This window comes from Alosa pseudoharengus, unplaced genomic scaffold (genome assembly GCF_046254945.1).
Source record: "Alosa pseudoharengus isolate Yale_2024_CS ecotype anadromous, Long Island Sound unplaced genomic scaffold, YU_APseudo_1.1 YU_APseudo_1.1_scf_23, whole genome shotgun sequence".
NCBI classification, from domain to species: Eukaryota; Metazoa; Chordata; class Actinopteri; order Clupeiformes; family Clupeidae; genus Alosa; species Alosa pseudoharengus.
Genome location: NW_027468685.1, coordinates 14480575 through 14501855, shown reverse-complemented (window position 1 = coordinate 14501855; position 21281 = coordinate 14480575). Strand labels below are relative to the sequence as shown.

Sequence of the window (21281 nt, the reverse complement as noted above, 5' to 3'; positions counted from 1 at the left end):
TGATCAGACTAGGGCTGCACGATATATCTAAAATCTATCGTTATCGCGATATCAACACTTGCGATGGACATACAGCAAAGATTACTTAAGGCATCAATCCGATGGGAATCCGATCAGGTGAGAAAGATAGATAAAGTTGAGTGTCGTCCACAGTGATAATTAAATCCATGAGAGCTAATGGTCTTACATAAGGAAATGGTGTGAATAGAGAAAAGCAGGGGCCCTAATACTGATCCCTGAGGTACACCTGTGGTGAGGACATGAGACTTTGATCAAGACACATTGAAAGAACGCCCCAAGATTCAAACCAGTCAAGAGCTTTCCCAGAAATTCCCAGTTCAGATAGTGTAGATAGGAGAATGTCATGGTTAACAGTATCAAAGGCTGCAGATAAATCTAGAATTACTTCTGATGACTGAACAGAGGACCTAGCTACTCGCAATGCTTCAGTCACAGACAGAAGAGCAGTTTCAGTACTTGGTCATGTTTGCAAACTGCTTGCATCCTAACATCCTTTTAAGTGCACCTCATCTCAAGGGCCCAACGAGAGTATTAGTTATGAACAGCTTTATTGTTTGTTTATTATTATTATTATTATTATTATTGATTAAATTGTTAAGGATTTAGTAACTCTAATTTAGTAACACTTGGCTCACATGCCTATAATGGACATTGATAGGCTTGAAGCACTCAGTTAAAACCAAAGATTCTAGAACAGAGCTCTGTTCTAGAATCTTTGGTTAAAATCAAAGATTTTCTGTGAGGAACACTGCAGAAAGTTGTTTCTGACAATTATTTTCTATCCGCTATTAGCATTATTGTGGCAATAAGAAATACATTATATTCTATATAGGCCTACTAAAACACTTTTTTAAGTATAGTAAAAGGTTCCAGTGAGAAAGAAAGTAACAACACAACAGCCTAGATCAAATTGCAGATTGAAAATTGCAGAACTCAGTTGATTTGGGATTATGAGGAAACATACATGATTTATCAAGAAATTCTCAATCCAGAAAAATAATGATCTAAAATGCTGAATTGAAACAACACAGGCCTACCATAAAAACGGCATGCAAATTGATGCTGTTTTGAAGAAAAGCGAGGTCACATCCAATATTATTTTTTGTTTATTTATTTATTTATGCTTACTGCACTGAATATGCACTGAAAAGTATAGTAGTATGCTGTAATGTGAGGATGAGGAATAACAAGACATTATGGCATTTTTCACAAGTGCCTTGCATGGTCCTTGAATATGTAATGACAACACACTTCACTGTGCAGGAGGAGCAGGAGAGATTCAGATTGATACCTGAGTGTAGTCTTTTAAAATTTTCAAATGTGCTGCTCATATTTTGTATAATGTTTAAGTAGTGCTAACTAACCAAGATAGTTTCACTGTCTTTTTTATTTTGCATTTCCACACAAAGCTTCCAGAACAGGGTCAGTGGGTCGATTTGTCACTTAAATTGGGTTTAGTGATTTGCAAACAATCAAAAACATAGACATGCCTTGGTGAAAATGCACATTTGTAACATCTGTATCTAAAATTGCTCATTTTAAAACGCTGTTTGGACAAATAGGCCAAATTGCACGTTAGAGTCAAAGTGTCAACTCGTGGACATATGCTATCACTGACTGACTGTATTGGTATAATACACTAAAATACTAAAAGTATTTATTTTGTACTCAAAAATATGTTGCTCTTCCTGGTTGCACTGTGCTCTGTAATGCTGATCGAGTCTGTTTCGTTTGTCTGCAAAGACATAGCGAGGTAGGCCCACTGGGTGTGGCTGCTTGCTTTATGTAGCCTATTTGTTTGAGTCATTCACAGCAGTAGGTGGCAGCAGAGTGTTGATTCTTCTAGCCGTAGACTACCTTTGGCTGTCTATGGAGAATGGCCAGAGCAATTTCTTTCTTTTTTGATAGTGGAATCAGAGAATGTCTAATAAGGGGGCATTCTGTAGACGGGCTCTGGTACAATGTTTTAAACCGGTTGGTTTGTTTTCTGTCCTCAGCACGGTACATCGGTACATCGGTGTCACAATTTCACTTTCAACTAACGCCTTGACAAATATAAAAAACAAATAATTAATTAAAGTTATTTTTAAGATATTTGTGGGCTAAGTAATTTATTTTACTCAACAATGAGAAATTAGAAATTCATTTAATTATTCAGTCTGAGTAGGCTACCCTACGCCAGTGTTGTGCAAACCACATGGAACTCTGTAGTAACCATCCAATCAGCAAGCAGACTAGGCGTGTCGTAGATACATCATTCATGAAGTGCTCTTCTGATTGGACACGAAAAGCAAAAGTTGCACGTAGCATTGTTTGAATTCTTTGCAGAGTTGGTGTCGGAGTGCTTTTGGAGTGCTTGATGAAACTGGTAAGAATACTCTAATGTCTGTTAAATGTCAGATGATTTGGGATTTAGGGGAATTGACAGATATGTTGTGTTGTTTACTGTCATTATCATGTATATAATATTGCATTATTTTAATGTAAGCAGATGCTTTGGCCGATCATTACATTGGCAGTTTAAATCCATGGCATGCATGCATGCTTGGCCAGACAAGGGTAACGTTAACGTTAAGTTAACATACTTTTACAAAATAGGTAAGGTTAGCATTAACGTTAACGTTAGCCAGTAGAACCGACAAGCTTACTTACGGGCGTTGGATTGCGAATTGAGCAATACTCAGTTATCATTGAAGGTTTTGTTAACGTTTACTCACACTAACGTTAACGTTATGTCCACTGCATTGATATCACTTGATTTTGTCGTTGATGTAGGCCTACGTTAGCGATAATTCATCTGTTTGTGCTCTCCGAGGGTAAACGTTTTTTTTTTTTTTTTTTGTCTGACAGTGTTTTTGAATGAACCATATCGCAAACGACAAGCATTACAACTGTTGTTGTTGACAGGACCAGTGACTGGTTGTGACAATCACTGTAACTTCAATGGCAGTCCATAACGTTAGTGCAGCAACTTTGCATTCTGCACTCCATGATTGTAGTGATATTTTTATTTTGTCTTTGCTCAAAACTAGTCCACACACACACACACACAGCCCTGTTCAAATAATTTCATTAAAGGCAAGGTTAAGCAATCATTGCAAGGACATTTGGAAAACTAAATTATAGCTTTTTGTTTCAAGTTTTATTGTTGCATATACTTCGCAATATAGCAAAATTCTTGTGCCACAGTTGCAGTAGTAGTGCAAGGAGGGGTAAATAAACACAGGGGGGCAGTAAGGGAGTTGAAGGACTACAGTACCGCCAAACTATCCATACATGCACACATTATACAGCCATATATATATATATATATATATATACACACACACACACACACACATGCACACACACACACAACCACTATAACTTACTTGCATGCGAATCATAAATAAAACCTCATGGACATGTACATTTAGGATTCTGACAGCTTGTGGAAAAAGACTGTCTCTGAATCGTGTGGTGTGGGTGGTAATGCTCCGGTAGCGTTTGCCAGAGGGAACCAGAGAGAAGAGGGAGTGAGCTGGATGGCTGGCATCCTTGATGATGGACTCAGCCCTCCTCTGACAGCGTGTGGAGTAGATCATTTGAAGCTGAGGGAGGTCAGCCCCAATGATTTTGGATGCAGTCCTGACAGTCCTTGACAACACTGAGATTGTGAGCAGACCGGTTCCCAAGCCACACTGTGATGCATCCAGTCAGGATGCTCTCAATAGTTCAGCGATAAAAGTTCACCAGCGTTTTTGTTCTCACCCCAAAGCTCTTTAGACTCCTCAGAAAGAACAGCCTCTGCTGTGCCTTCTTGAGAATACAGGTGGAGTGTAGGGACCATGAGAGGGAGTCGGTGATCTGTATGCCCAGGAACCAAAAACTGTTGACCATTTCCACAGGTGAATCATTGATGCAGAGAGGGAAGTGATTGCCACCTTTCTTCCTGAAGTCGATGACTATCTCCTTAGTTTTGCTGATGTTCAGGGAGAGGTTGTTGTGGCAGCATACAGTCAGGTCTCTCACCTCCTTTCTGTAGGAGGCCAATCACTGTAGTATCATCTGCAAACTTGATGATGCTGTTGTTTTCATGCCTTGCCACACAGTCATGGGTGAACAGACTGTATAGCAGAGGACTGAGGCAAGAGCCTTGTGGGACGCCGGTGTTGAGGATCAGCATGGATGATTTTCTGTTGCCTATTTTAACTAACTGGGGCCTGTTACTCAAGAAGTCCAGCACCCAACTGCATATGGGTCTGCTGCTCAGACCCAGGTCTCTGAACTTTAACACCAGTTTTGATGGTACAACAGTGTTAAAGGCAGAGCTGTAATCAGTGAACAGCATCCTGACATAGGTGTTATTTTTGTCCTGTTTTTTGTTTTGTAAAAGTTTTGTAACTTTGTAACAAAGTTTTGTAACTTTTCACCAGTACAGTTAATAGAATGTGTCCAGGCCCAGGAACGTGCTGCACATTTTCATATGGGAAACATAAGTATAAGTATATATACTATTTTGATCCCGTGAGGGAAATTTGGTCTCTGCATTTATCCCAATCCGTGAATTAGTGAAACACACTCAGCACACAGTAAACACACAGTGAGGTGAAGCACACACTAATCCCGGCGCAGTGAGCTGCCTGCAACAACAGCGGCGCTCGGGGAGCAGTGAGGGGTTAGGTAACCCTCCAGTTACAAGTCCGAAGTGCTAACCAGTAGACCACGGCTGCCCTACAAGGACCCTGTTTATGATTTTGCAGGACCTCAAAGCGTCACACTCGCATGCGTAATGCGTCCCACTGCACCAAGACGGCGAAAGGGGGCTGCTCCCCAAAAGCGATCTCCCCCCGCCCCTGCACCAACTGTAAGGACTAGACGTGATAGCGGACCAACAGGTAAGGCAGTTATTTATTTATTTGTGTGGGTGTGTGTCCGTCCTAAACCATGGATATTACCAGTTAGTATCCCTAAAAAAAAACACTGGTGTCCTTACACACTCCTAGCTCTGCGAATTGCTTCTAGTCTACATTAAAACCTTCAGAGGAGGTATTCCAAGTACCAAGTTCCAAATGGCAAAATCCAAGTAAGTTAACTGAGTAACAGACAAAAAAGAAGAGAAAGAAAGAAGAAGAAAAGAGCTGCTTGTCTTTTTATTGGCCAGGAATATGAAGTAGGGTTCTACAATTACGAAGTTTACTACTAACTCGGCATCATCCCACCCGGGTTTGATACTGAGCTATATTCTTGGAATACCCTTCTGGCCCAGAGACACTAACTCCTCCCTGCTCCCTTTCTGCTTACCTCACAGAGGGCTCTCCTCGGAAGAAGAAGAGGTTCCGACCTGGCACAAAAGCCCTGATGGAGATTCGGAAGTATCAGAAATCCACCAACCTTCTGCTTCGCAAAGCACCCTTCTCCCGTCTGGTACTTGCTTTGTTCTTGTTCTCACAGTGTTGCACTACACTTAATAGAATATAGATTTTACACACAAGCTGAAAAAGGCCAGATTTGCAGGCAGGCGTTATCATTATTGATTCAGAAAAAAATATGGATCAATCTAAAGACAAGCTAGCAAACTATTTACAACTGCCAGTGTTTCCCATACATTTACTTATTTGTGGCAGCCCACAACAATATCTACATTGACCACCACACAATGAGGTTGTACTAAAATGTGCTTAAATCTGGTTAGCATCATAGCACGCTGTGCTAATTTGTTAAAAACAGTTGCATTTAAGTTAATTCTGTAAACCTGCCACCACAAATAGAATTCAATTCTGTGGGAAACACTGCAACTATTAATACACAATTTGATTTTTAGTCATTTGTAAGGTGTTCATCCTTAAACCCACTCTTTTACATGTCTGCTGCATGGTGTAGCCAGATATATAACCAAATTGTACCCCTGTTTAATAGATAATAGCTTTGGGAAGGCCCCATCTGTACTGAACACTGACAGATTGCTGTTGCTGTCTGCATTTGTATCACTGCATGCTGTAATGCTGTTCAGTCTTGTGACTACTGCACCTGATTGATTGCTGTGGCACTGTTTTGTGTCCCTCTTGTTTGATAGGTGAGGGAGATCTGCATGAGTTTCAGTCGACAAGACTTCAGGTGGCAGGCCTACGCTCTTCTGGCTCTTCAGGAGGTACGAGTGGTCCTGATTTTCTGTCCCAGTTCACTGTACTTTGTTTCAGTGCAAGTTGCATGGCTGTTCAATTTTAAAAAAAAGTTTGCTACACAAAGTCTGCACTAGACCCAATCAAAAATCCGGGAATTTTCATATCACAGTGTGTCCTTTTTGGGGGAAAATAAACCGTTGAATTTGAATGGTGACCGAGGATGTTTGACAAAGAAATCCATGAAAATGTAAAACAAAAGTGAGCGTTTAGTTAGAAGCATTACATTTGAATCGAAGTGCCTACGGGGACAAGGATAAAAAGCACATTTTAAAAAATAAGGGGGAAAAAACACCAGAAGTTGTAGCTCAAACTGGTCAATGACCGGTCACAGAACAGACTGGTTCTCCCCTTGGTGGGACTAGCCAGTATTAGCATACAGAATCAGAAATGACTAGTTTGAGCTGCAACCGCCTCTTAAAAACAAGGACGGCATCTTTAATGTTGAGCCATGCACTTTGGGTATGCTTGCTCCTTGTGTCGTTTTGCTGGTTCATGTTCTCCTTGGGCCCCACAGGCAGCTGAAGCGTTTCTGGTGCTTCTCTTCTCCGATGCCAACCTGTGCGCCATCCACGCCAAACGAGTGACCCTCTTCCCCCGAGATCTGCAGCTGGTACGCCGCATCAGAGGAGTGGAAAGACTCTGAGGCAAGACGGATGCCAACCTGGCGATGGCACATTCAAGGAACTTCGTACAACCTTTTGGTAGGGGATACCGCTGACAACGGCTGGAGAGAATCCGGTTCTGTTCTGGCCCTGTCTGATCTAAAGTGGACTTAAAGAATAACGGAACCATGCCAGATCTAATCAAGAACCATTCCACAGTCAACTACTCTGGTGGGAAGAGATGCAAGTGCAGGGACTGCTTATGGCTGCATGGTCAGAGACAGTCATTTTATTATTTTAACATAATGTTCTTGGAGTTTTAAAGCTGTAAATTAATTGTGTGTGTGTGTGAACAATGGATGTTTTTATTGTACTGAGTTCTTCATTATGTGGTTGCTCAGAGCTGACTGATCAGCACAGTCAGACTGTGGGGCCACTTGTTGTGTTTTTGTTTTTCCTGTATGTATAATACTCATGCTGTTTGTATGAATAAATTGTGATACTTTTATCATGGCATGTTTTTTTCCCTTACAGCAGACACTAAGGGTTGTCTAAGGGTTTTTTCACACTTGAAACGCGAACCGAACTGAGACCACTTCCGGAAGTAGCAGAGAGGGTTAAAGTGGACTGTGCCGAGACTACCTCCAATGATCCTTGATTAGTAATCAAGGATCTGTGGAGGTAGTCTCGGCATGGTTTGCTTTGAAGTCCGTGGAACAGTTTGCATTATCGGTGCATTGTGAACACAAATCACCCTGGGTTCTATTTTGCATTTTCACTGGAGCCCCATCAGAGCTGAAGTGCACCAGAAAGAGATCCGAGTCCTCTTTCAAATGAACTCATAATGTGAATACAAAATGAGCTGAGTCCCTTTTGTTTTGGTCCACTTTCTGGTCCGCTTTTAGTGGGCTGAGTTCGGTTCTTTTAAAAGGGACTTATTATGTGAAAACACCCTTGAACCCTGCATGTATCCATTGTAACATTGTACTCAATGGTATGTGGTATACTTGTTTGCCCTGTATCGATCCCTTCACAAGGATGCAGGGGTGGGGGTAAGTAAGTAAAGTTTATTTTTAGAGCACATTTAACCACAGCTCGCACTGACCAAAGTGCCTTACATAGTGCATTAGCTAAAGAATAAAAAAATAACATTAAATAAAGTAAAATAGATAAGTAAATAAATACACATACAGATCAATGATTTAAGCTAAGACGACATCAACAGACAACACTTAATTAGACATAACAGGGTAAGACAATTAAAACACAGGTAAGGCCAATGTACAAAGGTGCGTTTTGAGCCTGATTTTTAATAATGTGATTGAAGGGGCATTTCTGATGTCAAGTGGCAGTTGGTTCCACAGCTGAGGGCCAGCAACAGAAAAGGCTGTCACCTTTTTGCTTAAGCCGGGACCGTGGGACATGAACGAGGCCTTGGCTGGATCTGAGGGACCTAAATGGATAGAGGCTGACAGGAGATGAAATAATTTGGTTAAGAGGAATGAAATATTGATTGACCAAGGAGTTGAAATAGCTGACCAAGCGAAAGCAGAGTTTGTAATATAAACTAAAACACAGGCACATAGCCTAATACTTTTACCTGCACAGTATGGCATGTGGTGAAAATTCATTAAATCAAGATAATAGTACATTGTGATTTAATTCAGGGCCCTTATAAACCTGAGTGTGGGTACTAAAGTTACATATATAAAATCTAAAAATATAAACTAGCTGTGCAAGACTTTGTAACAAGTGTGCTTTTCACATGCCTGATGGGAAAGACTATCCTACTTAGCTAACATAACTTTACAGGAAATTACGCGTTCATGACATAATTGAGCTAGGAGGCCAATAAGATTTATCAATCACTCAAATCACCTTAATGAGCTCAAACAACTGCAGCGTACCTACAGGAATGGTTCAATGAAATTCTTCCAGGTGACTTGCTGTCTTCCTGGCAAGGAGCAAAAGAAGAACAATGGCTTGGTTGGATAATCAGAGTTTGTCAAGTAATAATGAATGAACGATGCCACAATAGCTGATAATTGGTTACTTCTGGATCAGCCATTTAAGCAGGCTATGTCTCCAAGTTGCAAGAATGTGGACAACGTTGTCATGTCATCCTTGTGCGTCAAGAAATAGGGAGGCCAATCACAGGCCAAGGTGCTGAGGCTTTATATCCCTGACCTAGGACACTGAGTTGGGTTTTAAAAAGTCTACCAAAAAACCCAAGGACAGATTCACTTCTTTCAGCAAGGTAATCTAAGTTTGATTTCATTTTTGATGGTTTCTCTTCTTAATTGAAGCTTCTTGGTCTGTAATTCTCTGTTAGAAAGATTTGTTTTCAGTTGTAATAACATGTTTGTTCCCCTAAACAGCTAAATCTCAAGGCAGTGCATTTCCAAATGTTTGTGATGGACCATTCCAAGTGCATGTTTGTGACCATTTATTTCACACTATATATCTCACGCAAATCTCTCTAATTTTCTCACCAGATGAAAGTGTCTTTCCATCTGTGTTCGTCACTCCTGGCCCCAGCTCTACTCTCTGTGGTTCTGCTGGTCCTCACCTCCAGCGGAGATGCCTTCCCACATCCCATTCCCCTGCTTCCCAGCTTGGAGGATCCTAACTGGGATGCCGCCCTGCAGCAGCTCCAGGCTGCCTTGGATCCTCCAGGGATGGACCCGTTAGCAGTCTTCCAGCCCTGGGGGCTGATCCGTGAGCTGGTTCCCGAGGTGGTGCACCTGGGCCTGAGAGAGGAGATGGAGAGGAGCTGGGGACAGCGTAACAAACGGAGGGACTTGGGCGAGGACTTTGGGAGACGACCACTGGGCACACTTCCCGACGGGTCAATGAACGCCCTGCATTTCCAGGATGGGGGCGAGGAGGTGGGGGAGAGGAAGAATGAAGCGCTGCACTCCATTGCTGGAGGGTTGCAAGCTTTTAACAGAGAGAAGGGAGGCTTTGGGTTCCGCTTTGGGAGAAAGTGACCTGAGGCGAGGGAAAAGAGGAAGGTGTGTATCTGGGGGTGGAAGCCACTTTGAAGCAAAACAAGAAACTGAACACAGAGCAATGTGAGATCAGATGTGTAGAAATGAGGTAGAAATTCCGTGTCATGATGCTCTCTCTCTCTCTCTCTCTCTCTCTCTCTCTCTCTCTCTCTCTCTCTCTCTCTCGCTGTCCCTCTATTTTTGAGTTTGAATTTAATTGCCTGAATGAAGAAATGTATCAAATGTACACATGAACATGAGATGACAGGAAGAGGATGTTTGTGATAATTTTGTGATAGTTGATACAGTTAAATTCCTGCCATACCAAATGTACTAATTTCTTTATAAAACCTGCTCCTATATCGTTGGATTAGCAACAGTATTCAATAGTTTCACTATTTTAGTAAATATCTTCAAATGTCTTCAAAATTGTTGTACACCCTTCATGGTGTCTTGTATGATAATCTGTCAATAAAGGAAGTTAGAGAATTCACTGGGACAAAATGACTCTGTGTCTGTACACTGTAAGAAGTTGTTGCATGTGTAGTTGTCTTCCACCATAAGCTCATAATGTAAAACAAATCAAGGCTGTGTTGCTTGCACAAGGAAGTAGAGCTACCAGTTTGCCAGCAGGTGAAATTCAACAATAGTGGGTTTCTAGAATACAATTTAGAAACTGGTTTTGTTTAAAATATTATTCTTTCAAGTCTTTACATCATATCTTAGCTTTTGAATTTCTAGGTGTGTTCTAAAAAACATGTGGAGTCACCTCAGGGGGAAATACTTGAAAAAAGGGAAGAGGGTATGTGAAAGGGGAGAGGGTATGAAACTATCTCACTAGAGCAGTATATAGAACTCACCAACATAGATAAATGTGTTGGAGATAAGTGAAGAAAAAGTAAGTTCAGGCAAGATAGGCTCAATTCAAAACCAACTTGTCTAAAGTAGGCATTAAGAAACAGGGAAACAGGTAATTATAGCCTACATGGTGAGAGAGAGGGGGGGGGGGTATTTGGGATATAATATAGAAGTATTTTAAGACTGTATGATAGGAACACAGAGGACAGGGCAAGGATATTATAAAGATATTACAGAATATCATAGAATAGTATTAGGCTACACTATATAGTATTAGGCCTAGGCTATAAAAATAGAAAACGCTCCCCTGGGGTAAAACACTCCCCCTTCTACTTATTTAGCTTTTGTTTCACAGTAATGTCACATAATCCTTTAGGGGGCGTTTCCCCCCACTGTTCCCACTGTTGTTGAAACAGACCTGCATTTCCTCACTGAGTGCAGTCATTATACAGACCTCAGATTGAATTTAATACAAAAGTAGGCCTAAGTATCTGCCCAGAGTTTACAGAACACTATAGTACATCTAGGTTGTTAAAAACTGTAACAGCAAAATATGTATCGGCATGCCACAAAAGAAGTTGATGTGTTTGTTTTTGCCTTTCATCCATTTATTTCATTGTTTGTTCTTTTTTATACTTTTCTCTAATAATTTAATTTACCGGTAATCATGTATTGTAGGCCTACAATATTTTCATGCCAAAGCACATTGAATTGAACTGATAGGAACAAGCAAAACACCCAAATCGGTGGGAGCGGCCGCGGGTGTGAAAAAAAAAAAAAACAGTGGTAGGCTCAAGTGTTCACCTCGCCCACTGATAACTGTCGTCATCGCAGACGCATAGCCTAGCCTACTTTTTAATACAAGGCAGATTCGGGGAGTGGAAGCCCTGCTGCGTTCAGAGGAGAGTCGAGCTTGGAAGCATTCTTTGCCAAATGCCGCTTAACACTTGGAGATAAACACACTCTCAGTCTGATCGAGCGGGTAAGTAGAATACCGTTGTGATTATAAGGATCGCGATTCTGTTAACGTATACTTTTTGTAAATTGCCCAGATTTTTTGTCTTTTATCACAGTTGTGCCATCGACAGCGAGTTAGCATATTAGCCTATGACCACTGCAGATATGATATCTTGGTTTTTAACAGTAAAAAAGCATGGACCAGTTACAGTTGAGCAGTAGAACTAACTAGCAAGCAAGATGCCTGGTGTAGATTATGATTTGGCGGGGATGGAATATATTTTGTTACTGTAGACTAATGTTTTCTGCTGACTGGCATTATGCCTATGTTGTGATGTTTTGAATGGCTAGCTATTGGTTAGCAACTCGTCCTTTGCTACGTGTACACTGGATTTCTTTCATGTCAGGCAGCTTTCAAGTTCTCGGTTAGGCAACTGTTAAAAGGCATATCTACACTTGTTGTTTTCGTTTACATTAAACGTTACAGCTGTCACCTATGTAGATTGATGACAACCTGCTGTGATTGAGAACAACCTCGGCATTGTAGAAAGGCCGTCAACAGTTAGCTAACGTTAACGTTGTATGTTGCTTCACGTTGTCTTTTATGTGGTTACACTTCGATGTGCATCTTCCTCACTAGAGATAGTGTCAAAAGCACCAACGCTAACTACATCAAGGGACAACAATTAGTCCCCCGCCCACATTCCGCTGTGATTCATGCGGGGGGATGCAGCGAGTTGGCATAGGGGGCTTCGTGATTTCCGGAAACTGAATCACTCACCGGAATGTTATGTTTGCGAATCTGGATTTGACCGATAGTGCCCTATCACACGTGTCACTCACGGACTCCTCTTTCACACAGTGCCTTTGTATATCACAGTGCACGAAGACACGGTTTCTGTTCCACATCCCTTTTTTTTATCAGATGCTAAAAAAATATGGTTTAGCTTTTGATGAAGGGATAACACTAGCACATGGATGTATTGATATGAGTATATAATTAGTTTTCTGTGAAATGTATAATTCCTCCTTTCAGGAACTCTAGATTTCATGTTTGACTTTACAGGAAAAAAGCAAAACAGTTCCTTATAACCCCCAAAATACAGGTGTTGTAGTTATTGGCAGTTGGCATTACTAGCCATTTCCTATAGAAACAAGGATGCTTTGCATTGTTATAAAGAAAAAAATTGAGCCACCTACTCGTGCTTTTATCTTACAAAATCTTCTCAACTTTAGCCTAGACAATAATAATCCTTTTCATTATCAACACAATTGTTGCCTGCCTCACTTGGGATTATAATTAGACCTATGATGTAAGCACACAGTGGAAACACATGTGTAGGCGAATCTTACAGCCAAACAAACCAGTTTGTCAGCAGCGGCATCATCATCATCACACACACACACACACACACACACACACACACACACACACACACACACACACACACACACACACACACACACACACACACACAAATGCATGGCTCTTGGTGATTATGCAGATTTTTTCTTCTCAGTTCTTTGAAAGAGGGAAAGAGTTTAAAGGGGAACAGTGAATGGGGGGTGTAAGTGGGAAAGAGCTAGCAGCATTTATACCAAGGACAGCCAAACCCTTTTGTGCTATTTTATCGTCCACCCAGCATTCATTCTGAATTCTAATGATATTCATGACGTGCCGATATGTCGCTCTGGCTCAGATCAAGGCCTGATCCGTCACAGAAAAAACAAACCAATGACACCTAGATCTAGGCCAGGCTGTCTCTGTCTTGTCCTCTTCCTGTCTTGTAGAATTCTGATTTTTTTTTTAAAGGTGTGCTTTTATTTGCTGAATGGGTTGAAAAATATCTGCATTTTCATTCCTTTTTATTTGTCTCACACACTCACTTTCTCTCACTCTTTTCTGTCTCTGTCTGTCTCTTCCTTTCCTTTCCTGTTCTCATGCCTTTCTCCTTCTTTCCCTCTCTCTCCCACTTCCCCCTGTTTATCAATCTGTCTTCATCTCTTGCTCCTCTCTCTAACACTCACCACACTCCTTACTTTCTCTCTCTCTCTCTCTCTCTACCCCTCCATTTCTCCCTCTCTTCTCCTTCTCCCTCCCTCTTTTTCTCCCTCTCTCCAGGCTGGTATGGCTGATATCCACGTGGCTGTGCCACCTGTTCGGGTGGAGGAGCTGCAGTTCCATCAGACTCTCTCCTCCTCCACCTCCTTGTTCTCCTGTCCGTCCTCACCCTCTTCCGCCTCCTGCGCCTCCTCTTGCCCTTCTTCCTCATCATCTTCCTCCTGCTCCTCCTCGCCAGGATGCTCCCCCCACCACCACCACCCCCTGGCCTCCAGCCTGTCTAGCCTGGGCCCAAGCAGCGAGAGTGGGTGTAGTTCTGACGCAATCTCCCTGGAGATGGAGCCTGTGCCGGATCTCATCATCGACCCTACGGTGGCCCAGAGGGCGTGCCAGGAGGTGCTGGAGAAACTGAGAGGTGTGGGGACGCCCAGCCAGGGAGAGGGTGACAATCAACACAGCCCTCTTCCCACCTCCCCCTGTGGCACAGACAATGGGTCAGTCCACCTTGAGGTGGTGGACAGAGGGACAATTCAAGAGGAGGACGAAGCGAGGGTGGTGGGAGGGTGGGATGAGAAGGAAGAGGTGCCAGCGGAAGAGACAGGTGGCGAATCCTCAGATTCTCCATCAGCAATGAGTGAAAGTGAGAGTGTGTCATCACTGTCGTCATCGTTACCATCGTCACCACTACCACCAGTGTCAGCAGCATCATCATCATTATCTACCTCCTCCTCCTCTTCCTCCTCCACATCTAAGCAGTCCTGGCTACTGCGTCTCTTCGAGTCCAAACTCTTCGACGTCTCCATGGCCATCGCGTACCTCTACAAGTCCAAGGAGCCCGGCGTGCAGGCCTACATCGGCAACCGCCTCTTCAGCTTCCCCGAGCCGGACGTGGACTTCCACCTGCCGCAGCTGCTCAGCATGTACGTGCACATGGACGAGGAGCTGGCCGAGGCCATCCGGCCATACCTGCTGCAGCGCTGCACCCAGAGCGTGGCCTTCTCGTTGGAGTGCGCCTGGCTGCTGGGCGCCTACTCGTCCGACATGCACATCTCCCGGCAGCACCACTCGCGCGGCAACAAGTTCCGCAAGCACATCCTCTCCAACCTGCTGCAGCAGACGGCGGGCAGTGAGGGCGTCGATTCGGCCCCCGGAAGCCCGTCTGAGAGGTACCTGTCGCCGGTCAGGGCTCACCGGCACCAGAGGTCCAAATCGGACGCTGCCGGGCCCATTGGGGTCAGGGGTGGAATGAAGAGAAGTGGCAGTAATCCCAAAGTGGACGGCAGCCTGGAGGAGGTGAGTCTGGCTCGAAATCATGAAAATCATGAAAATCGTGATTTAAAATAAAGAACCAAATGACCACCATTCTATACATTTTATGTTCATATGATTTAAATCTAGACTGTATTGTCTTGAAAAATAGTTGGTGTAAGAAAATCTAATTTGTGGACATGTCAGCTATAGTTCTTCGTTCTTAGTTCTTGGTCTTAGTAGCTTGTGCTTCTCTTTGTTGGAAGTACTGATTGTAGTATGGTTTACTGGTGGTAGTATGGTGTTTATGTTTAGGCCTACTAGCAGATGGTTTTATCCAAACTGGCTTCAACACAATAAAGTAGAGAGACACAGGCTGAGTCTAACCCCCAGGTATTTACTTTCTGGAAAATAAAATTTTTTCCCCTTGCTTGTCTTTGAGGAAACCGTTTAATAGGTTTTGGATAGTTTGGCTATGAATACCAGCGCAATAAAAAGTAGGCTAGGTCACTTCAATACATATTCAATGCAGCTTAGGCTAATCATGATGATTCGTACTAAGCTTTTGACTTGATTTCTTAACTCCTATGTGGAGCATACTGTAGGTTGCTTACAGTTTGCTTCTCTTGAACCAGGGTGTGCCATTCATACTAAGATTAGCCTAGTATCAGGAAAAGATTACTTTCGCAAGCCTCTTGGTTATGAAGCAGCTCGGTCTTAGTGTCAGGAGCTCTTCTCTCCCGTCCTGTGCATGTTTATTATGAGCAACCTTACTGCACTGCATTTCTTCTTTAGGAAGGATACAGTACCACTCCCTAAGATTCCCTTTTGTAGTGCTGCTGTGTGTGTTTTGTGCATGTAATGACCTCTAGTCTAGATCCATTCCGGATGGAGAGTGTCTGTCAGTCAGTCTCTGTCTGTTTGGCTGAATTCCTTAACCCATCTGCTTTTGTCTTGATCTCACAGCTTACTCTGTGTGTGTGTGTGTGTGTGTGTGTGTGTGTGTGTGTGTGTGTGTGTGTGTGTGTGTGTGTGTGTGTGTGTGTGTGTGTGTGTGTGTGTGTGTGTGTGTGTGTGTGTGTGTGTGTGTGTGTGTGTGTGTGTGTGTGTGTGTGTGTGTGTGTGTGTGTGTGTGTGTGTGCGCATGCGTGTGTTTTTGCCATTCTGTCTGCTGTCCCATTTATCTGATCTGCTCATCGTGATTATGTGATGTCAGTGCTCTACGTGAGCTCTCTCTTAGCCAGAAATATTGCTTTTTTTTGTTGTTTTTCTCGGCACCTGGCTTTATTAGGTCTGCCATCTGCTCATGTTTTTCTGTCTCCTTCTCCCTCTTCTGTCCTTATTTAGAGATGACTACTCCGTATTGGCCTATTATGTGCCGGCAATAACCAAAATCGTACAGCAACAGAGATACTGTACCTTACAGTAACTGTATAGGGTAGCCTATATGCTGTATACTGTATGTTATACTTACATATATAGTACATGTTCTAGTTAGGCCTTTTCATTAATAGTGTATCACTATATAGACATTCACTGCATGCCTCTGTCAGTATTTAGGCTGACTACACTGAATGAATGTGAAGCATCGCTACACAACAGAGGAATCTCACAAAGTGTGAAGCGTCTCCGTCGGGTCCCTATGTGGTCTGGTCCCTGCTGTGTTGACTTGTGCAGAAGTCCCCTAAGTCCCTCTGCGGTAGTCAGCAAGCCGGTGGTAACTGGTAGCCCTCCTAGATAGATAGATAGATAGATAGATAGATAGATAGATAGATACTTTATTGATCCTCAAGGGGAAATTCAAGGGTCTCAGTAGCATACAGACATCATACACAACATGCACTTACAGCAGAAATGGTAAACATAAGTATAAGTATAAACATATAACTAAACTCCACTGTACAATAAAGACAGTAGAAGATAAGAAAGATAAGAAAACTAACTAAATACTAAATACACTATATAAGTTAAATTAAGAAAGTCCAATGTGCTTGAGGGTGATCAAGCATAAGACGCTTGTAGTGTCAGGGCCGGGACTGGTGAGGTGCTAAAGGGAGTGAGTGTCATGGTGCTCCTTCTGCCTTTCATCTCCTGCCCGTCCAGCAACATTTGCCAGGGCTGCCAGCTTTAGAGAGCCCATGCCTGGCCAAGGGCCAGTTAAGCGGCCTGGCATTGCCAGCTTGGCACTTTTTCATTTATGGCATTTATTTGTGCTTGCGAGCTAGCTAGCAATGTGTGTGTGCTTAGCAGAGCTTCGCTACCATGACCGCTTCTTCCACAAATAAACTCAGTTGCCTGGTAACAGAACTAACTTATCTGTTAGCCTTTCGACTGGTCTTTTGTTCACATTGTTCCTCATTGTGGTTCGATTATGGTTCAGCTACCATTGTAACCACAGAAAGGAAATATTCCAGTCCACCTGTAAATGTCAGCTATGTATTGTGTGAGCCAGATATGCTTATACTGCCAGAAAAAAAACATGCTGAAGTGTTTCTGCTTCACAGAAAGAGAGGGGTTCTGTTAGTTGTTACCTTTAGAATACGTTCCAAACTGTCACATTTGTTTAATTTTAAGTGCCTATACGTTGAATGAGCAAAACATTGTTTTAATAATTGAAGTGCAGTAGTAAGGCCTACATGTCCAAAACAGAGTGCTATCCCTCTCTTTTTCCCTACACCTCTATTATTATATACCTTCTTTTTCTTTCTCTCTCACTTTCTTTCTTTCTTTCTTTCTTCTTCCAGTACTCCTCTTCTGTGAAAGTATCACAAAGTTGTGACCGTGTTCTGTTTGTCCCTCTGTCCCCCCTGTTCAGCCGGTTCGCCTGACCCCCCAGAGGGAGTTCATCAAGTCGCTGATGGTGATTGGGAAGCGGCTCGCCACCCTGCCCACCAAGGAGCAGAAGACGCAGCGGCTCATCTCGGAGTTGTTGCTGCTTAACCACAAGCTGCCCGCGCGCTTCTGGCTGCCCACGGCCAACTTCCACCATCACGTGGTGCGCATCCCGCACACCCAGGCCGTCGTGCTCAACTCCAAAGACAAGGTAAAACACACACACACACACACACACCCCGTGGTGCGCAGGCCTTGGTGTTCTGGACACACACACACACACACACACACACACACACATATAATAAGACAGACTGTGGTACTCAACTCCAAAGACAGAGTAGGTAAAGATGCTACACACACACACACACACACACACACACACAGAGACCGAGACAGAGACAGAGACAATTCATCTTGCCTGAGTTTCTGTCTCTGTCTCTGTTTAACTTTAAGTTATATTACGGTCAAGATTCTGCAAGCACATACACACACACACACACACACACGCGCAAACAAACATTGAATGGCACACAGGATAAGCCCAAAATTAACAGGATTAACCCTAAAATAAACACATGAACCAGTGAGTGCACTGGAATGGGAATATTGATTATTTTCAGATCAAGGACCACTCACTATTCACTATTTCCTGGGACAATGAGTCTCTCACAAACATTATCTTCAGTCTGTCACCTGACCACAGAAACGGCATTCCTTTTTTTAAAACTGTCTTTGCTTTGGTAGATTGGATGATAACTGTTTCCTGCACATAGGCACTAAGGGATGCATTCTGAGATTATCTCCACTGTTAATCATTTTGCTTAAGTATGTGTGTTTATGTGTGTGTATGTGTGTGTGTGTGTGTGTGTGTGTGCATGTGGACGTGTCTTTCCTTCCAGGCTCCATATCTCATAAATGTGGAGGTGCTTGAGTGTGAGAGCTTCGAGACATCCTCGATTCCCGTTCGTATCCCGGAGACACGGGTTCGCAGCACATGCTCCACGGAGAACCTCCCCGACTGTGGAGTGGCGGCCGAGGGGCGATCGGGCGTAGGAGTCGTTACCACGGTGTCTAACTACGACAACGACGACGAGGCATGGGCTGTGGATGACATAGGGCAACTACAAGTGGAAGTAGGTCATCGCTGATTTCCTGTTGACCTGTAAGCTATACAGGTGAACTGTTAAAAATTCATACTCAAAAAGCCTGTAGATATCAGACTCAATTCAGATACTACATGTGGGAAAAAATATGTTTTAATGATGACCTTATTGCCATGCTCAGATAAGAACTTCTTGTCAATTTCATTTTCTTGTCAAGAAAATGTGCACATCCACTGCTGCAGAACCAAAATGCATTCACTATTTTCTGCTGTTGATTGATAGATTGCTTTTTTTGACGTTTTAAAACACGATAAAGCATTGCACCATACATTAAAACAAAAATAGTCATGATGACACAATAAAACCCTATGGCTTATTTCCATGGTAGTCCCTCAGGGGGGGGGGAAGGGGCAAGCTAGAGTCTGTAAGCACAATAACAAGCTAGCATCATTATCTACATCAATCAGCATAAGCTGTTTGTAAAGGTTGGAAACAGGGCCTGGAGAGTCAGGATGTCACTCATCATTATCTACATCAGGGCTATTCAATTACAAATTCATTTGGGCCACATTTTAAAACCACAGACTTGAGCCGGGCCACACATTTTCAGCGACCAGAAAGCAGGAGGTAATTATTCAAACCAACACAAAATCGTGTAATGCCTAGCAAGCAATGTTTATAATTTGATTGACCTTTCAACTTGGCAACAATGAATGTCACTTCAACAATAAAATAGTTTTATATAGATAAAATATTAAATAGTTCAGAAAGTACATATCAAAGTGCATAAAAACAGAGCCTACAAGAGGCCTAACATTTGCTTCGCCTTTGAAACCAACCAAGTTTACCAATTGACCAACTTTGGTTACTTCAGACACAGATAAGGTGCATTAAAACACAAAAGATTAAACAGAACCTGAGATATGGTGCTTTTGTTTTTGAAATTATAAGCATAGCCTAATTAACATATATTTTTGGTTAGGCTACATCTGACCTAGGCACTTCTTGTGAGGATAATCAAGAAAGTGCAATTAAGCAATGGCATTTATTTGCCTCATGAAATGAACACTGAACACTCATATCTGACCCTGACACATCACAAAGTGCATTCAACTAGCCTTAATAATAATACAAAATAATAATACTCAAAGCAAGTAAAAGATATCTGCTGTGCATGAATGATAAAAAATCTGATAATGAACGGTGTTTTGCTTTTCTGTCTGGACCATCGGCCGGGCCACTCGGAGGCTGCGTCTGGGCCGCTAATTGAATAGGCCTGATCTACATCAATCAGCATAAGCTGTTTGTAAAGGTTGGAAACAGGGCCTGGAGAGTCAGGATGTCACTCATGATTATCAACATCAATCAGCATAAGCTGTTTGTAAAGGTTGGAAACAGGGCCTGGAGAGTCAGGATGTCACTCATGATGCTCTCCTGTTCTGGAATTTTCCTCCGCAGCTCCCAGAAGTCCACACCAGCAGCTGTGACAACCTGTCCCAGTTCTCTGTGGACAGCATCACCAGCACAGAGAGCAAGGAGCCTGTGTTCATCGCCGCCGGAGACATCCGGTAGGCTGCACTTATACGCCACGAGAATGAAAGTTCCGGATTTGCATACACTGTGCAGCATGTATTTAAACCCACCCGAATTCTGTCACTTGATTTAATTGGTCCTTATGTTCTGGCAATCACTGCGGCCAAACCCAAAAACTCATGACTCATGAGTCAATCATTGAAAATCTTTTGTTTCAACTGCTCGCAGGAGTCCACCAATTATATCTTTTGAAAAAGAATTGCATGCCGCATGAAGAAAGTCTAGATGCAAATCTAAAACTTTCACTACCATGGTCCTATCTCCGCTAGCTGTCGTTCAGCTGTCTCAGAAATGTATTAAGCAAACTCTGGGCAAAGGTGTCTCTTAGACTCTCCTGAGCTCTGTAATAGATAAGAACAACTTTAGCATTTGTGTTAATGTAATGATTAACCTGTTGATTGTTTTGGCTTAAGTTGAGGCCTACAAGTTAAGTTTTTGTAAGTAGATCCTTATTTGGCTCAAGTGGTTTTAATGGTACCATCCACACATTTAGAGCTTGATGTCCGTTACAAATCTCATGGACTTAGTCTGACCGGGTGTGCTAAATGCTTATTGTGACCGGGATTAATATGGTAGCGTTAGTGTAATTTAGTATCCGCTTTAGTGTGACCAAGGCATCATAAAACCAAATCAACAGTGACATGAATGCCCAACAGTGTGGATGAGTGGTAATATGACCAGCAAAATTACAGTGTTTATAAAATGAAAGCATATTGACATGCGTGTTGTGTATGTGTGTGTTCGTACCTAGGCGACGACTGTCTGAGAACCTCGCACACACCCCCACAACGTTCCGGCGGGATCCGGAAGATCCGTCAGCCGTGGCACTGAAGGAACCCTGGGAGGAG

General features: G+C 42.8%; 3 protein-coding genes across 3 annotated transcripts in view; all 3 read left to right on the top strand.

The window, feature by feature from the left end:
• Positions 1-2332: 2332 nt before the first annotated feature.
• Positions 2333-7295, top strand: cenpa (histone H3-like centromeric protein A). Its single transcript, XM_076300960.1, has 5 exons — positions 2333-2389; positions 4764-4898; positions 5312-5427; positions 6077-6151; positions 6700-7295. Exons 2-5 carry the CDS (start codon positions 4793-4795, stop codon positions 6826-6828), a joined length of 426 nt encoding a protein of 141 aa, XP_076157075.1. The 5' UTR covers positions 2333-2389; positions 4764-4792; the 3' UTR covers positions 6829-7295.
• Positions 6976-9777, top strand: qrfp (pyroglutamylated RFamide peptide). The gene is made up of 2 exons (XM_076301854.1): positions 6976-7060; positions 9326-9777. Exons 1-2 carry the CDS (start codon positions 6976-6978, stop codon positions 9775-9777), a joined length of 537 nt encoding a protein of 178 aa, XP_076157969.1.
• A 1742-nt stretch (positions 9778-11519) lies between these two features.
• Positions 11520-21281, top strand: part of LOC143140666 (phosphatidylinositol 4-kinase beta-like) — a 17766-nt gene continuing 8004 nt past the window's right edge. Inside the window, exons 1-6 of the mRNA XM_076301707.1 lie at positions 11520-11617; positions 13715-14947; positions 17718-17945; positions 18637-18870; positions 20299-20408; positions 21185-21281. The exon at positions 21185-21281 is cut by the window's right edge and continues 8 nt beyond it. Coding sequence (XP_076157822.1) covers positions 13721-14947; positions 17718-17945; positions 18637-18870; positions 20299-20408; positions 21185-21281 — 1896 coding nt within the window. The 5' untranslated portion in view covers positions 11520-11617; positions 13715-13720. The remainder of the gene's footprint in view (positions 11618-13714; positions 14948-17717; positions 17946-18636; positions 18871-20298; positions 20409-21184) is intronic.